Consider the following 18,512-nt stretch of genomic DNA (forward strand, 5'->3'; position numbering starts at 1 on the left):
GGACGTGATACTAAGTCTGGTTGGATACGTAGATGCTGGGTATTTGTCAGACCCGCATACAGTGAAATCACATATAGCTATGCTTTTCTATGTGATGGAACTGCAATATCTTAGAAATCATCAAAACAAAGTCTTGTATCTACTTTGATGAACTACTAAAAAATAATAGCTTTATATGAAGCCGCACGAGAATACATATAACTTAGAAGAGTGATCAATCATATCCAACAGTCATGTGGTTTGAATACTATTAACATCCCTACTATTATCTATAAAGATAATGTTGCATGTGTTGCATAAGTGCAATCGGGATACGTGAAAACCAACTTAACGAAGCATATTAACCCCAGGTTCTTTTATACTCATGAATCACATAAAATGAATGAAATAAAAGTAATGCATGCAAAATCATAAAACAATCTTGCAGATTTATCCACTAAGTCTCTTCCTGCATCTAAATTTAAATTTGAAAGATGTGTCCATGATATTGGGATGATGAGGCTTAGAGAGCTGCACATTTCAGGGGGGAAATTTTCACATAATACCGATATGAAGAATTAAACCTTAGTCAAGAAGATTAATTATCTAGAGTTAATCATGAAAAGTATATGAAGTATTTGGCTAGATTGTACTCTTTTTCCCTTAAATAAGTTTTTCTGAAGTTTCTCATGACAAGGTTTTTAATGAGGCAATTCAGGTGACCATGTCACGAGCTACGTACTATTTCTCTTAATTTTTCCACTAAGCTTTTAGAGAGTTTTGTTGAGATATATACGTTTCGTGAGAAGTGACTAAAGGAGACTGTTAGAAAATCTAGAGTTTTACAACCGAATGTGGATCCATCTCGATCTCTTGAAAGACTCGATTTTATCTCTCGGAGATTTTTATCACTATATATATGGGGTAGAACTCCACATTGTAGAATATAGATGAATAAAAAAGAGAAAGCATTTACAGATATTATATCTCTTTTATGTAATTATTTTCTTGAAAGATCTCTATAAGAATGGTCTCCTCAACCGCCCAAACAGTTGAGATGAGATTCGCAAGCATGCATGGGCATGGTTGCATATATAGCTGCTCTAGCTTAATAGACTATCACAGTCCATATGATCGATTTGCAAAAGGAAAAAAGATTTGCAAGGACGAGATGATTGAAACATGCATCCTCCTCTGGCTGCGAAGATCGCGGCGTCAATCACTCACTACCGTTAATAATTCATTCATGCTGAACAAATGTAACCAACACCAACCCTTGTATGATCTGTACATGTATGTATGGTCTATGAGGAATCGAGGATTAAGAGGTACCAACCAGCAGGCGACTCATCTGCAAGTCGCTGAATAGTATCGATCTGCGTCGAGTGGTGCAGTTTCACGAGCATGTATGCATGCATGTTGAGATCGATGTTAGTTGTTGCTTGCGGATGCATGGCGATTGCAGGTAGGTAGCTGCAACTAAAGAGAGCCGCAAGCTGCTGTACGTTCACCATGGCCGTGTACCATGAGCAGGTTGGTGGCCGGCCGGGTCCAGTACTTGGAACAAGCTGCGCAAGCAAGTGGGTGTTGTGTGTGATCATGTTTGGTGTAAAAAAAATTTGATCTCGGAGATGGTGCAGAAGATGGCGTGCATGCATGCATGGTCTAGTCTCTGATCGAAGGAACCCTTGCATGCATGGATGGAACTGCAATTTGATCATAGCTTAGCTTGATATACAGGTGCTCATCTGATGAGATCTGTGTACAGGGCCGGCCCTGGGGTCGAGCGGGGCGACCACCTTGGGTCTCTAAATTTTAGAGACCTCATATGTATATGTATACTGTGTATATTGGTCTAAAAGAAAACTGAAAAAATTAAATCTGAACGATTTGTATCTAATAATGGAGCTCTATTTTTAATCTCACATCGGGTCACTAAAATGTCAGGATGGGCCCTGTCTGGTAGAATACAGTAGCCTGATATTCACTGTATGCTTACTTACAGCAACACATCCATCTCACCAGCCCAGCCAACAAATATCGGAATTTAATTTACAAAGATGGGCCCCGATTTAGACCCAGCCAACAAAGAAAAGCCCAGCCCATGCCGGCCCAGCCCAACAAAGTCTCCTTCCCGCAACCCTTCACTTCTTCGCTTCCCGTAGACCGTAGTGCTCTCTTCTCAGGGTGCTGTGCGCGGAGGCTCCCACCGGACACCAATGGCGGGCCACCGCGGCGGCTCCTCCTCTGCCGCCCCGTCGCCCGCGGCTTTCGCCGCGCGTATGCTGCTCCTACTCACGCTGCTGCCGCTCGCGCTCGCCGCGTTCGCCTTCGCGCTCCAGTGGCGCGGCGGCCTGCGGGACCCGGCCGGCGCCGCGTGGCCCGCCGACACGCAGCGCTTCCCAGGCATGGAGAACAGCCCGCTCGGCTCCTCCTCGTCCTCTCCCGGGGCCGGCGGCTCCTACTTCGCCGTTTCCTCCTCCGCGGCCTCCAACGCCGCCGCCGACTGCGCCGAGATCCTCGGCCGGAGTGCCTCCTCCCACGGAATCTCGCTCTACCGCGGCTGGAGCTTCGATTCTGACGCCGCTATAATCCCCAAGGTTCGTATGCGCTTACCCTTTGATCTGATCTGCGCGTCGAGATCCCATTTTCGGAGCGATCCGATCTCGTGTTGTGAAATTTTGTATAGAATTGCACGTGATCCGAGTATCTCGTAGCCTGTTGAGCTAGGTTTGTGTGCGATCTCGTGCCTGAGGCTTCTGATTTTTTTAAGAGCGTTTAGCTCCATCACATTGTTCCTGTGGTTGTGACCTGTGAGGAGTAGATCGTTTGCTGTTTCGGTGTCGGATGGCCTGATACGGTGCTGGAATTCACAGCAGCACAATACCATCAACTGGTTGGTTTTATTTGGATTTGAATCTGCTGCCTAAAAGGTGGAGCCTTACCTTGGTGTGCAGGTCTGCGTAGACTTCAGGACTGCGCGAGTAGATAATTACGCACATTTGTTCATTTGAACAACACCATGAAAACAACACAATGTAACTAGCAGTTGCTGTATATTTAGCAAATTGGGTCACACAGGTGGCAATTTACCACTGCAATTTTTGGACCCAGTTAACATAGCAAACTGAAAAAAACAGGATTTGTGATCTACATGTAATTTTTAAATATTTATTGCAGTAGACAAGACTCGGCGAACATCATGCCATGACCCCACACTACCATGTGTCGAATTGAAATTATCCAAATATTTTTATTTCAACCACAAAGTCCTATTCATCTGTTCAATTGCTAGTCTTGTATACATTTTTAGAGTCTAATGTCGCCCAAATTATTTATAATTATGTTGTACTAATTCTGTATGTTGGACTGCAGATCTGTATCACGGGAAGTACATCTGCTAGCCTACACCAGATTCTTCCATGGTTGTATTATCACAAGGTCATTGGTGTTTCACATTTTATTCTCTTTGTTGAAGGAGAGGCTGCAAAACCAGCAGTTACTTCTGTTCTTGAATCTATTCGGGTAAATACGTCCTTGCATGTCCTTTCTTTGTGTTTGTGATTTATTTTCCTTGATCTCGCACTCATTTCCTATGTCTCTGCTTTAGGGTGTAAAAGTTATTTTCAGAACTAAAGAACTGAAAGAGAAACAGGACAAAAGGTACGTTGATATACTGAGCAGTTATATGAGAATCTTTTCAACATTAACTTATCCAGTTTGTGTAAAGTTAAGTTTAGTTGAAAAGTTGGTGTGTAGCTTATCTAAGTTTTGATAACTATGCTTTAGAAAGCTTTACAACAGAAATGCATGATAAATTTTATATTCTGATAGTTCTTGCTTCAAATGACGTGGTAGAAGTAACAGGAAAGATGTCAAGTTACTTGTTTTCATTACAATGTTGTCATTGAACTCTTCGAAAGTTTGAAGCAGATTCTGAAGTGTTGTTGATTGAATGATTTGGATCATGCATTTCTGTTTTCCTGGCACAAGTGAACTAGATGTATTTCTGAAGTATTCTTCTTCATTGTTTGGTTGTATAAACTTCTATTGTTTTGATCATTTCATGGTTTCAGCCGCATTTGGAATGAGACTTGGCTGTCAGGTTTCTTTTACAAGCCGTGCAATTATGAACTATTTGTTAAGCAATCACTTAATATGGAGATGGCTATTGTTATGGCAAGGGTATGAGCTGTTTCTTTCTATCTGCTTGATAGCATCTATTTACACAGAATATCATGTTCCTTTCCTAAAGAATATCATAGTCACAAATATCAGCGCTCTTAATATTATCTAATTTTCTGCTACCTTTTTTCTATTTGAACTCAAATGATGAGGGGAATTATAATAATCATGTGCCAGTCTCCAGTCTCCTTTTTGAGCTCTGCAGCACAAACATCTATGCATGGCATCAATAGTGCAACACAACATGTTGAGTTATTGACTATGTGCAGGCATACAATTGACTGTAACAAAGGGAAGTTGACTGTACAAATAATATTTAGTTACAGAAAGTTTCTCAACATGTTGTGTTGACAGTAACAACTATTTAGGGTGAATAGTGGACGCTGTAAAAATCATATGCAAAGTGCACAGCATACAAAGACATGTATGTACCACAGTCACTCAGTAATAGAAACAAATGGCGTTGTTCTCAGTCCACTGTAAACATTAGCCCTCGTGCTACCAGCTTACCAGTACTAACTAAAAATCCAAGATGTTCCGATCACCTTACTTTGCTGCAACGCGTGCCAATTTGCCATACCAATAATGTGTCACTTGACTTTACATCTGTTGTATAGGGAAATTTTGGGATGAGTTACTCTGACCGAGCACTCCCCCTCTCCTTAATAGCACATATGCAGATAGGATCTCCTACTAGTACATAGTCACACACAGCACACATACAACAACATCATTGTTAGCAAACTTATACAAGACTATGATGATGATTCATAACAATGGAGACATTATACTAACTGTTGTCTGGGTTTTGGAAAGGTCTTGTATTTCGTGGCGAGTTTGATGTGAATGTCCCTTGTTTGATTATCGCAGGATGCTGGAATGGATTGGATCATTCACCTTGATACTGATGAGTTGATTCATCCAGCTGGTGCCCGGGAGTACTCTCTGAGGCGTTTGCTTTTAGATGTTCCTGACAATGTTGACATGGTTATTTTCCCCAATTATGTGAGTTGCAGAAGTATTAAGTTTGTTGAAGTTGAATATGGTAACATGGTTCACATCTGATTATTGTTTTTTTTTTATAGGAGAGCAGCATTGAGCGGGATGACATCAAAGATCCATTTACTGAGGTATGTAAGTTACCGATGATTCACTGGCTTAATTAAGAAAGAGAGCGCCACCTGTAGATAATTGAATTGCCTCTCACTACTAGATAAATTTTAGTATAGCAAACACCACATGGAAAATTATAACATTAATGCATTACAGATAAGAGATAATAGTAGGACTTGACTAGCTCACACCATCTATCAAATGGTTTCATAATTTTTCACCAAGTTTTGTACCTGCAGGTTTCAATGTTTAAGAAAAATTATGATCATCTCCCGAAGGATACATACTTTGGCCTATACAAAGAAGCAACACGCGGTAATCCAAATTACTTCCTCACTTATGGTAATGGAAAATCAGCTGCAAGGGTTCAGGAGCATTTGCGTCCGAATGGCGCTCATAGATGGCATAATTACATGAAAACCCCAAAGTAAGGCATCTGAATATGTTCAGAATACTTTTATAACAAATGGTCAGTGAACAAATTTCAGTCTGTTTCTACTGGATGGTTGAGTAACCTGTTTTTTTTTGTTCGTGCAGTGAAATCAAATTAGAGGAGGCTGCTATTCTGCATTATACCTACACAAAGTTCTCGGACCTAACTTCAAGGAGGGATAGGTGTGGCTGCAAGCCAACAAAGGAGGATGTGAAAAGATGCTTTATCTTGGAATTTGACCGCTTGGTGAGATACCTTTTTTTCCCTTTACTGTATGCGTTTAACTTTTATTGTTGCCATATAGTTATGGGTTACCTTGTTACACACCATACCTGTTTTCTGGCTCAGACATTGAAATAGTGCACTGATTTCATTTAAAATGCAGCAACATGCAGTGATGTGATACAAACCACTAGCTCTTAAGAATGAGAGGGGAGAAAAATTGAAAGATGATTTATTGTGCTCCATAAATGCATGTGGAAACTTTAAATCTTTGCAAAATGCATGTAGTTATGCTTCATGTGGATGTGGGGGCGGTGGGGCAATAATTGTACCTTGCTGGAGTGGCTTATAACCCAAATTTCTTGGTCATAGCTTTGACAAAAAATAGCTGATGCGTGCAGCTTTGAGTTATTTACCTAGTATAACTAATGGGATGACTAAATTTGTGAGGACTAACCGACTAATGAATTCTCCTTTGTACTCTGTCATGGCAGGCTTTTATAATCGCGTCAACAGCAACGGAGGAGGAGACGAGGAACTGGTAACACCTTTACCCCTCTGCACACCGACCATTCCTCCCTAACCTCCCTGAATTTAGAGACATAACATTTGTTTGGCTACTTTTGTTCAGGTTCCGAGAACATGTTGTATGGAACGACAAAGACACTAATTTGAAACTTTTGAGGAAGGGTGTCTTAACACGTATATATGCGCCGATGGTTAGTCTGAATCTGGATCTTGAAGGCTGATACTCATGAAAGTTGACCCTTGATTGCTGCTAAGCTATGCATCGTCTTTGCAGGCTATCATTCGTGGTCTCAAGGAATCTGGCGTCTTTACCTCTGCAGTAACGTCAGCAAAAGCACACTCGAAAACAAAGTCGTCAAATATGGGTCTCGAAAACAAGGAGTCTATCCGACCAAACACAACAGCTGGTCAATCCACATTAGAAGGTAGTAATGACAAAATGCAAGCAACTGTAAGAAAGATCCTAGAAATGGTTGATAACCAGGAAGAAGCAATGCCACCAATGTCACCCCCTGGTTTTGCCGAGTTGATCGAAAGTGCTTTGTCATGAAGTTGTGTGGGATTCTGGAGGCGTTCTTGACTTTTGTCGCTCCTCGTGGACCAAGATTTTTAACCATGCACGCAGCCTTGACCGTATATCTGTTTCTTTGGTGCAGAGTGCAGATCACCACTAGCCTGTTAATTTGCATATTTTTATAGATAACACAGGCTTGTTTATCGTTGTATCTTGTAACTCTGGGTGTCTCGTACCAATGTAAAATGGCATTTATCGGGGGGAAAAGAAAGAAAGAAAGGTGAGCCATCACAGTAGTATACTATACATAAAGCAGGTGAATACTGTTTCCAGTTTTGAACCTTAGATTGATGTAACACTTATAAACGAGAGGCATATAGTTGCACACAAAGCACATAGTTGAACTGTATATATGGCCAAAAAAATGTTCGCCCATCATGAGCCAGCGTGTTCAGAAGAATTAAGAAAAAGAATTGGCCGACCAAAATCAATTCTGCCACCCACATGTTTCCCTAAGGCTAGGTAAGGGCAACTTCAGCAGACCTTTTGTCGATCAGGACTGCCGGCAAACCTCTCCAACATAGCTCTTTTTCAGTGCTACAGTGTTGCTAAATCCTGGGCTATATAAATTCTGACACGAGTCTGAGTTATAACATAACACGTATAGTATAACCAGGATTCCTCTATCGTCGAGTTTGGCTGATAACTAAACAAACCCTAGCCTAGTACGACAAACTTGTAATACAGATCAAATAGTGGTTTAAAAAGAAAAATACCTTGTAGCAAGAAAACAGAACATCTCTGCAGTTTGCTATCCTGTAATGTTTGGCAAAACCTAAAAAATACGAAGGGAAGTATGGCACCAACCAAGCTGCCAAAGTGCTCACCACAAGGGCGCAGGCAAGATGAGATGAGAGGCGAAGGCGAGGCAGCGGCGACAAGGCGCGCCTACTTGTCATGCCCGATTTTTCAAAAGAATAACCATGTGTATTCTACATGACGTCAGGATCAGTTTCATCATACATGCGGTGAGATATCAGTGATATACAGTTCTATATAGAACAAAAATAATTTTATTGAAATAAATACCAAAGTTTTTAAACCACGGCGAAAGAACAAGAGGAAACTCCAACAAAAGCTTCAGGGCATACCATAGTCAATCGGCTGGGGGCAACGTGACCTAGGACGCTCTGTCTTCATTGTAGTCTTCAGCTTCCTTGATTTTCACATAGTCTTCTCCAACTGAGCAATATTTATTATTGAAAACAGCAAGTGTGAGTACATATCGTACTCCGTAAATATGAAAAATTATGACATGAGGGCTTAAGTCAATAAAAAGTTGGACACTGGTTTACTGCACTAAGCAGCATTAACCTATAACTCTAAGAAACATGCATCCTAAGAGCATTTCCAGCAGAAAAGCTATCCGGCTCACTATCGTTAAAATTGGCCCGAAGACCGAACAGCACGGCTCCAGTAGAAGAGCCAAACGACTAGTCATCCCTATAGCATCGCCATCTAGCTTCGCTCGCTGGCCAAACTTGGCGTTCGCCTCCCCGCTCGCTAAATTCATGTAGTGACTCCTGTAGAGAGACGAGAGAGAAGACAACTAGCTTTTGCTTCAAAACTCTATTTTTTCTTTCCTCTTTCATAAATTCAAAAAGTGACTTTATAGAACTTCTAAAATCACACCGATTTTGTGCTTATAGAATAAATAACAGAAAACCCATTTTAACTAGTTTCAACTAAAAATCTCTTACAAATTTTAAATGAAAATTCCTCAAATTTAACTACTTTTGTGGTGGGATCGTAACTCCGATTATGATGCCTGTGGTGGGATCGTAACTTCGGTTATCATGCCTATGACGAGATCGTAACTGCTTTTGTGGTGGGATCATAACTCCGGTTACCATGCCTGTGGCGGAATCTAACTCCGATTACCATACTTGTGACGAGATCATAATTACAGTTACACTACGGTAGATTCTGTTACCACACAAGCACATGCATTGTAAATTCCTCTATCACTTGTACACATGCATTATAAGAAACAACCGTTGCAAAAAATTAGTCATTTAAAAAAAGTTGTTCGAAAAAACTAGTCGTTACGAATAAAGTATAGATAAATGAGATATAGATAGTGGGATTTAGCTAGTATGCTTGAGTGTACAGAAATATACAGAGGGAATTTTTTGGAGTGGATAGCCAAATAAAGATATGGATGATGAAATTTGGCTAGTTTGCTGGAGATGCTCTAATTACTAAGTGTGAAAGACACTACTTAAACAAGAGGAACAGCTCATCAGATTCCATCCGACTACCAAACTCACCAGATATTCCACATTCGGCTACCAAAAATCACCAGGTAATCCTATTACCTAGCTACCCAACCGTCCATACCCAAGCCCTGATCCCAACTAATCAAGAAGAAGTCCAAGCCGCTCTTGACCGTGAGCACGGCTGATATATCAATTTTACACTCTGCAGAGTTTGCACACTTTACCCACGAGTCGTGATTTCATCACCCGCATTACCAGGTGACAGTCTCCATGTTGATGTCCCGGTCAAGCACTTGCACACTTACTAAGGTGTGCCGCTAGGAGATCACTACAACGCCTTTACAAAGCTCCCGCCGACCTGTTAGCACCCACTGAGGTTTCACTGCTAACAGTGATTACATCACTGCAAAAGCCCTATCTTGTGCCACTCTACATACTTCAAGAACCGATCCTTAGGATCTCACACAGGTACAAAACACAATCCAGCTGTGCATTTCTGAACCATCATCAAGCCAACCATACTGTTAGCATCCCTATGTTCCATATTGCTACAAAATATTACTCAATCTAATTCATGTTGCATAGACCATTAATCAGATTAACATTTAAACCACCCGACTTGACAGCATGACTAAACATTTCTACTCTTGACATCCAAACTACAACACAGACGACAAAGATAATATGAAAAGTACTAGTAAACCCTAAATATAGGATTCATTTTGACAAACATGCAATGAAGGATAAACAACTGACATAAATTCCTAAAATAAATGCAAGATGTTTAAGGACACTTGGCTTCTTCGAAGTCCTACTCAGTGTTGTCGAAATCTAAATCTCGAATATTTTTGAATGGCTCCAGAACAGGATCGTCTACACGTGGAGAGAACAACACACTAAGAGCAAATGCAAAATAAAGCTAACACAATAAACAAACACTAAGATTGGCTAGAGCACAATTTTAAAAAGATTTAAGCGTAAGAATTGCCAAATCGAAGCTACAATGCGAAAGCTCGGCATGGCGCTTGCGTTGCCGGAACGCCGACCACCGCTGGAGCAACCGGGAGCGCGACGCGGCGGACGGCCTCTTGCTCATTGCCGCAGCTGCAAGCGTCGCTGCATCATGCAGCAGCAGCAGCAGCCAAAGACTAACAGGTACAGATGCTTTCGAGGTGATGATCACTTGCTGCCTGCATTGGCATTGCCCAACGTATCAAGTGCTCTCGATCGGTGGGTGCGGCGGCCTTCGTTTTTGTGATGTCAAATGCATCTTCATAGGGTTTCCTTAAGCTTTGAGCTTGTAGGTGACGTTTACTTGGAATCGAGAGGTAGATATATAGATGATAGATAAATCGATCATAGGGTGAACGCAGATCGATCCAAGGGAAAGTTAGGCTGGTATAGTGGTACGGAGATCGAAGTGAAGATCGGTGTTCTTGTTAATTTACAGTGTCTGCTGCTTTCTCACCTAGCTAATGCTAAGCTTGCACAGTAACTTATGGCAAGCATATAGGTATATGTATACTCTCCATGGAAGTTGGAACTTGGTGGAAGGGATGATGAATTCCTTGCTTCCATGCGGCTGCTGTTGCATTCTGTGATGTCAATTTCTGCAGCTTGGCTACATTGCATACTCATGTCCTGCCGTGTTTTTGTTAACAGCTTGTTTGATAGAGGGAAAGGTAAATGGAAGACAAGAATTTCATAGGAAGCAGCCTAATTCTCTGAGGAATTAATCGGGGAGAAATGTTCCAATCGATGAGGGGTGTTCGGAATGGAGGATTGACCCATTCCCTTTCATGTGGAAATTTTCAAGATTTGTGCCCCGGGTGCGACTTCCCACTTTGGGCATGTCTGGAAGAGAAGGACTAGTCTAGGAGTTTTTAGGATTTAGTTCAAGTTTACACTAAATCCTAGGGATTTGGATCCCAAAACCACCTTTCCAAGTAAGCCCCTTTTACAGTTCAGGATCGTATTTATGAACTCGAGAATGAGATTCATTATGTTTCATTGCATTGAATCATGTATTTATACAAGATGGCAAAGCTGGCTGGTTGCCAGTACGCCCACCAGCGTTCGAGCCTTAGGCCGGCGCAGGTGCTCACCTCCTTTCTTAGAGAGTATGCAGGAGAAGCTCCCCTACCCGTTGCAAAAATAAAAAATGAACAAACATGTTCATGTACGTTCAGAAGGTATCCTTTTCGAATGGACATCTCTTCCGAAGAGATATGAGTAGCTACCAAAGTTGTTATGGGTGTTGCTCATTGGTTGGTAACTATGCGGCAACACTGGCAGGCACCGGTGACCGGTCTCACTGTCCAGCCATGACACATCAAATCTGTAATACTGCCGGAACCATGGTGCCGAGAAGCGTCACTAGCTGCTCCCCTACTTGCAAAAAGGAAAAAACTGAAGCTGGAGGATCCACATAGCTAGCACAGACTGGAACAATTTAGTAAAAGCTATACCTGGCACACATATATATATCTATTTATGAGGTCCAAAATGCACTTAGTGTGTCAATAGATTGAATATGGTGCCGTCAGAATCTCGGCACTCCACTCGATGATACCTAAATCATACTCTCAGTGAACAAGTCCATGTCCTAAGAAATCAAATAATTACCACGAGCTATCTACAAAAGCTTTTCTGCAGCTAGGCAAAAGCATCCCCCAATTTGTTTCTACTACTTACTTGCGGAGACTCCGTCTTCTCCGCCTTAGGAACTACCTTTACCTGCAGCCTTCCATAATTTCCCTCTCAGGCTGCAGGTTGATTCTTCTTCAACTTCTCAGCAAGGAACTTCCTCGTGTCAGCACCCTTCACATTGAACTCCATCAGAAGATCTTCAAACAGCATCTTCAAGCTGGCGTTGAATGTGGTGCGTTTAGTTAGAAGATTTGCCTTGTTCGGTTGTGGCTTTGGTGCATCGCTACTGCTGGATGCTGCCGCGTTGCCGCTTATGTCTTCTGATTCTTCTTCCTCCTCCGGGACTGCTGAGCCAACATTATTACCCTCCATGTAGTATTTGCATGCTGCGAGGATGGTGTGCCCATGTACCCGAAAGTGGCCCGCAACGAGGTCTGCAAAGTGCTGCGAGAAGCCACAAGCAAAAGATGATTAATGAATCGGTTTGGCGACAAAGCAGCAGAAACCAGAGTTCTCTTCTACTTAGCTGCATGAATAAGTTTAGCAAAACATTACCTCAGGAGGCCTCCGAAGTGAGTACAACATCGTCCTGCATGAGTGCAGAAAGGTGTTGTCGTTATAATCCGTAGCATTCCGTTCTCCATGTGGAGTGTTGGCATTGGCCTCATATCCTGGCTCATTGAAGTATGGCTTCTCGTTCAAAATGAGAGCTTGAATGGAGACAAGAACCTGCAGCATCGTTGATTGAGTTGGATTCCACTTCTCACAACCTTTGCCTCTCCAGGTACCAAGTAAGCTAAGGCAAACTTTTCCACAGTTATATAAGTTTGGATTAATCCGAAGTCCTCCGGAGTGGTAATATACCAACTGCAACCACATTGGCGACAAACATTCCAATAAAAAAGTGAAAATAATATTAAATAAAGAAATGCAAAAGCTTCAGTGCATACTGGAGGGCCAGAAGGATAACAAGGGGGAAAGTGAACATCAAAGAAGAAAAGCCCATCATGGTAGGGTGTTCCCTTAGGCCCAATAATTGCAGCCCTAAGAAGGTCCATTCTATCTTCAGCAACCCGGACATAAATAGATCCTGTACAAAAGAATATATTAGAATTTAGATCTCTAATATAAGAAAAATACACTGAAACAATGTGCCATCAACAAATGAGCCATAGCTTATCCAACACCTTACAGGATTTAAGCTTAACTTATTGCTCTAGTGTATTGAGTTGTGAGCTGTAGGATCCAAAATCCTAGTATTGGCATCACTTCCAAAATCATGGCAAGATTTTTAAGCTTTTACAAACAAATAATATGCGAACAAATGAGGCACAAAGATGAGGAAATCACAAAGAAAATGACTATAGTATTACACTTAAGTGTTTTAGAAAGATGAGAAACACTCTGTGATGGTGGCTCTACATAAATGTTAAAGTAGTAGAGATTGAATTAAATGAGGGCACCACATGAATGCCAAACCATAGTCACAGGGGTCGGGGTCGATGCCGCGTTCCACGACCCCAAGACGTCGTCCCGATTCGCGGGTTGAAGCGAAACAGGGTCGTCATCCCATTACTTCCTGGGTCGCCGCCCCACTGCTGCAGGGACACATGAGGAATGAGGGCGGGAGAGGAGGGGAATATGGAGTAGGTTGCCGCTGGTAAGATGGGAGGCCACCGGTGTTGTACAGGACTACCCGCCACCGGCAACCGACAGGATCACACAGTGGCGTTGGGAAGCAGCAGCAGCCAAAGGCGGTCTCCAGTGAAATTGATAGTACTGGAGGGGAGAGGACATGGGGAACCGATGGCACATGCTGGCTGGCGGCGACCGATTTGTGGCCGGCGGTGCTTCGTTGCATGGGAGGAGAGAGAGAGAAAGCGAGGAGGAAACGGAGACAGCAGCAGTGTGTGTTAGTTGTGAGGATAGAGGTGGGTTAGGACAAGTAACTTTGGTGGGTGGGATGGGCCAGAAGATGGCAGCTCCTTTTTTCCCTTCTATTTAACTTAAGATAGATCTTCTATCTCTACTTGTATGTGGCATATTACGGCTCATCGACCCGGGTTAATCAGGGTCACATTGCATGTTTCGAACTTACAACCCAAAGAACACTACCCCCTTCATCCCACATTTTTAGAACTCATGTCCCTCTACCCCAACCCTCAACCTAGGTTTCTGGTGACTAGGTGCCAAATACAATTGAAAACTTAAACACCTGAGAAAAAGAAATTGGAGGGGAGCACTAATTTTGCTAAAAGGGAATTCTACAAATTTTGGTTTACCCAAAAACCTTAAACCTATTTCAATACCGCCCAAGGCAGTCCTATGGAAATAACAATAAATGAGCACATGTCGGACATTGTTACATCCCATATTGGAATGCAACAACTAAGGACAGTGGGTTTTTAGCCCCGGACCTCGTCAGCCGAGAACCCAAGTGGCATTCAGAATGGGGAGGGAGCACAGGAGGGGGAGAGATTGATAGGTCCTGCTCATTCCAGATAACTTGTCTCGTCTCCTTATACAATGGACATAGGCCTAACAGATATATCTATCCCAAACAAACTAGAGATCTTATCGCTTCTTTAGACTAATTAATCTTTACGTGATGTGAAACGTAGCAACCGCCAACCGGTCTCAATGCTGATGTTGCCCTAATGTTGTGAACATGGTCAGTTTAACCTTAAAGAGGCCATATTTTCCTTGCCTTCTTGTCGATGGTAAAATTACCCTGTTTTACTGATAGCTAACCTGGTAGATCCTTCTCCAAAAGTTTCCAGTCATGTTGAATTCTCTTCGACCATGCTCTGGTTGGCTGAAACGATGCACACACAAAAGAATAAGAGTCCAAACGAAGCACAAAACAAAAGCAACTCGTTCAACACATTACCTCTCCCTGTGACTTTACAGCATAGTGATGGTCAGAGAAATTTTGGACAGTATCAAACTGCTTGAACTGCTTATACTTCTTTATATTCTCGTCTGCAGTATCTGTATCAGATGGCTCCTCGGCTTCTTCCTTGGCTGCAATTTTCTGCAGCCATGGTACAGTAGCCTCCACACCAGGAGGCAGATCTAAATCATCAAATTTATCAGCAAGATGCTGGTTAAAGTCAGCTTCGTCGAACTCATATTCATCTTCATCATAGCCCTCGTCATCATCACAATCATCCTCCATATAGTAATCTTCTTCCTCATTTTCTCCAGAGTCAAAATCTTGTGGTTCTGGTTCAGACACTTGCAAAGAATTGCTTGTGCTGGATCCAGCCTGGTCACTGGAAGAACCCTGTAAAACAGTAGGTTAACACAACAATGCTAGTCAATAATTATAAATCAACTGATAACAAACGCGTCAAAAGGACTTATTTGTTTTCTCGAATGAAGTTATAGGTAGGAAAGTTTTCTCTTCCGTAATGCACGCTCCACTGTATAATTAGTTGTTTGAATAGATTTCCAATCAATAACATAAAAATATGAATATGAATATGAATGCTTTGGGCTTTTCATGGATTTGCACAAGTGCATCTTTAGCATAAAGGCCAAAACCACCACTGAAAACCCTCTTTTGCTTAGCACATTGGACTGTAAATCCCTTGCAGCTGAAAATTGAATAACAGAAGCAAAGACAAATCTTGACACAATGCCCGGTACAAATATTACCGATATGCTAGAATCTTTAGACAAACCAAATTGCCAGTACATCTCGATCAAGCTGATTATGACTGGCATTGCATCAATCAGCCCAAGAAAGAATAGATGCTGCCGGAACACACCCCAATTGTAACATAGTCCCAAGCAATTTAGCCCCAGGAAGCACCCAACCCACCTAGATTGCCTTCCCTAAAACCCAAACCCAGGAAGCACCCAACCCACCTAGATTGCCTTCCCTAAAACAAATCCTAAACGAGACGGCTAAACTGCAATCGCACCGTACACGGCCGACGACCGAAGCTTGCGAAAATCTCTAAACCCCAATATCAATCAACTCGGGAAGGGAAAGCGAAACGAGCGGGTGGGCCACCAAACAAAGGAAGAGACCGGGGCTGGACCTGGCATCGCTGCCGCTTCTGCTGCTGCGCGGCGCCCCACGGCGCGGTGTCCGCCGTCCGGCACGACGACGAGCTCCCCTGCTGCAGGCCGCAGTACCTGCAGGAACAGGAACCGAGGCCGATCATCATCATAATCAAAATCAAAATCCCCCGAAAGGGATGGATGAAAAACCCGCGAGAAGCAGATGCGCCGTCCGATCGCGGGGTCCGGCGGCCTGGAGGCGACGTACTCGGTGTCCATGGCGAGCGATCGTCGGGCGGAAGGAGGTCGGAGTACGCGGCGGAGGCGAGAAAGAGAGCGGCCCTATCGAATTATGCAGCCGCTGAGGTGTGATGGGGATCCCCTCGCGGACCCACTCGTCAGTCAGCGAAGCGGCGGGCGGATTCGGCAACGACGACGGCGCCCGCCCCCCTTCTTTTTTAGGGGAAAGCGAAGCGGCGTGCGGAAGTCCAGTCTAGTCCACGTTGGCCCCCGCATGTCAGCGGCGCTGGATCTCTTGTGGCCAAGTACCCGCCAACCCTCTGCGTGGTCAAGCGAATTTTCAGTCGGACACAGGCGGGAGCTCATGGACCACGCCACAAGAGATCCAGCAGAAGCAGTTTCTTCCGCTCTTTTTCAATTCCTGAATGTGATTTACTATCTTGTTATTTGTTATGGAAAGAAATACTGTACTCACTCAGTGAGCAAATCTGTTAATAAGCAGCTCCCTTGCCACCAGTTTCTTCATCCTGATATGGAGATATTCGACCAGCGCGTCAACTGACAAATCAATTCTTGCGGATCTGCGGGCGATAAGTCTATGCCCCTGATTAATAAACCGGCAAGGCACCACCATATACAGGGTGCATGCACGGTAATCATATACTACAGGGTAGCAGCGCGACTGCTTCGGTTGAGAAACTTCTCAACTTCAGACGAAGAAACTTCTTGATCAACTTCAGACGAAGAAACTTCTTGATCAACTTCAGACGAAGAGCAGATCATGCTTTATACTAGCAGAGAGCACACATAGAGCTCGGAAGATAAAGCTTTACGTACCCAAGGATGCTGGCATCAGTATTTGCGTAGCACTTTGTTCAGCACGGTGCGAAGAAAGGCCGGCTTCTTTTCGAGCATTCCCGGGCAGTGAGGCAAATGGTAACATTTTCATGATGCGGCTCGTAGTGTGGACGCCGGTGAGAGCTGATTTATCGACGGGAGGCCGCTTCTCCCTTCTCCTCGTGGAAACAGGAGCCGGGGCGTTGGAAGCAAGTGGACGTTGGGGATGGATTCATCGACGGGGGATTTGGGGTCGCTCGCTGTGGGCTCAGACAGGGGGTTTTCGCCGGCCGGGGCTGCACCCGACACGAATACAAAATGATCCCGGATTTTGATCATAGCGGCAGTTACCAAAGCTTCGGCAATATGGGTTAGTATCTTGACATATTTTCTTTCCATTTTCAAGCCCAGTTGTTTCACAGATTGACAGTACTGTTTGTATTTCGGCTTTCGTCATGGTGGATTGCTCAATGGAAGCTGGTTAAACCTATTTGTCCTCACGAATTTCTCTTGGATGTCCCACAATAATTCATTGTCTGCAGATGTTGTACTAGCGTCAACATCCTAGCAGTATCATGAGGCAGCATTCCAACAACACTCAATGTAGGAGCTCATATTGCAGCCTCTTATTCATGTAACAAGCTTCAAAAATCCCACCAAAAGAACCATGTAGTTGTACAGCAAAAAATTGAAAACAAAAATCTCACCTGCATGTACCAATATACAATTTCTGACTCTTTAAAAAAGGGCAGAACATAAAGAAATTCAGAGGATGCAATTTATTCCAACATGAAAATCGACATTTGTCTAAGTACATATTACAACACAACATCTCGTCTTCCAGCCGTATGGAAGAATCCTTCTTTGCTCATCAGTTCAAGCAAGCCGTGTGATTCATGCAGCTAAACAACGAAGCTGTGACGAGATGTGCAGCACTTCCATAAAGTTTGGCAGTTCTGTTCTTGCCACAATCTGGACATGCTCATTGTTTCTCGGGTCACTTCCTTGAACCACGTGCTGCTGCAAGGTGATCCTGGAAAAAAGAAAGCAAAGATTTTAGCAACAGAGTAAAAGGAGTAACAGTTAAGTCAATAAGTCATACAAGTAAGATTGTCCTATGTTTTCAAAACAAAATGAAATGCAGCAAAGATTAGTAAAAGCAATGCTTGGAGCTGCGAGCACCGTTAAGATTGAACATATTGGTTCCACCACATCACCCATGATGAAAAGACATTTTTCTTCATTAGTTTCTACCTACAGTTCCATGGTTCCACCAGTTCTAATCAGTACCGACATTTCATAACACTAGAAATCATGTAGTTGACCAAGTTATGTCAAGTATCAGACAAAATTTCCCCTAGACAACCATACTTCTTTTCCCCTGTCCACACACCTATAGCTATAGCCCTCCACTTGCACTTAGGAGCTTGTGAAGTGAGCTTGGAATCCCAATCAATGAAATACATAGGATTGAAAAGCCTCCTTATTCTAAGGACAACATCAAGTATCCAAATTCTATACA

General features: G+C 43.0%; 2 protein-coding genes across 2 annotated transcripts; one reads left to right on the plus strand and one right to left on the minus strand.

Moving 5' to 3' along the window:
- Positions 1–2,139: 2,139 nt before the first annotated feature.
- LOC133892239 (glycosyltransferase-like KOBITO 1) lies at positions 2,140–7,382 on the plus strand. The gene is made up of 11 exons (XM_062332935.1): positions 2,140–2,579; positions 3,355–3,504; positions 3,590–3,642; positions 4,056–4,164; positions 5,035–5,169; positions 5,250–5,294; positions 5,517–5,704; positions 5,815–5,956; positions 6,427–6,473; positions 6,564–6,651; positions 6,735–7,382. The coding sequence occupies exons 1-11, from the start codon at positions 2,199–2,201 to the stop codon at positions 7,008–7,010; spliced, it is 1,614 nt and encodes a 537-aa protein (XP_062188919.1). The 5' UTR covers positions 2,140–2,198; the 3' UTR covers positions 7,011–7,382.
- A 4,322-nt stretch (positions 7,383–11,704) lies between these two features.
- Positions 11,705–16,365, minus strand: LOC133892249 (putative ubiquitin-conjugating enzyme E2 38). The gene is made up of 7 exons (XM_062332941.1): positions 16,182–16,365; positions 15,952–16,048; positions 14,793–15,188; positions 14,654–14,717; positions 12,853–12,992; positions 12,458–12,769; positions 11,705–12,346 (listed from the first exon to the last, which is right to left on the minus strand). The coding sequence occupies exons 1-7, from the start codon at positions 16,190–16,192 to the stop codon at positions 12,014–12,016; spliced, it is 1,353 nt and encodes a 450-aa protein (XP_062188925.1). The 5' UTR covers positions 16,193–16,365; the 3' UTR covers positions 11,705–12,013.
- Positions 16,366–18,512: the final 2,147 nt, after the last annotated feature.

This window comes from Phragmites australis, chromosome 2, assembly GCF_958298935.1.
Source record: "Phragmites australis chromosome 2, lpPhrAust1.1, whole genome shotgun sequence".
NCBI lineage: Eukaryota > Viridiplantae > Streptophyta > Magnoliopsida > Poales > Poaceae > Phragmites > Phragmites australis.

Bases quoted from the DNA above. Each gene is read 5' to 3' on its own strand.
- LOC133892249 (XM_062332941.1), bottom strand. The intron at 14,718-14,792 runs GTAATGTGTTGA...GCATCGTTTCAG, and splicing joins CTGTAAAGTCACAGGGAGAG to CCAACCAGAGCATGGTCGAA. The intron at 12,770-12,852 runs GTATGCACTGAA...ATGTGGTTGCAG, and splicing joins GTTATCCTTCTGGCCCTCCA to TTGGTATATTACCACTCCGG.
- LOC133892239 (XM_062332935.1), top strand. From the start codon at position 2,199: ATGGCGGGCCACCGCGGCGGCTCCTCCTCTGCCGCCCCGTCGCCCGCG. The intron at 2,580-3,354 runs GTTCGTATGCGC...GTTGGACTGCAG, and splicing joins ACGCCGCTATAATCCCCAAG to ATCTGTATCACGGGAAGTAC. The intron at 6,474-6,563 runs GTAACACCTTTA...ACTTTTGTTCAG, and splicing joins GAGGAGGAGACGAGGAACTG to GTTCCGAGAACATGTTGTAT.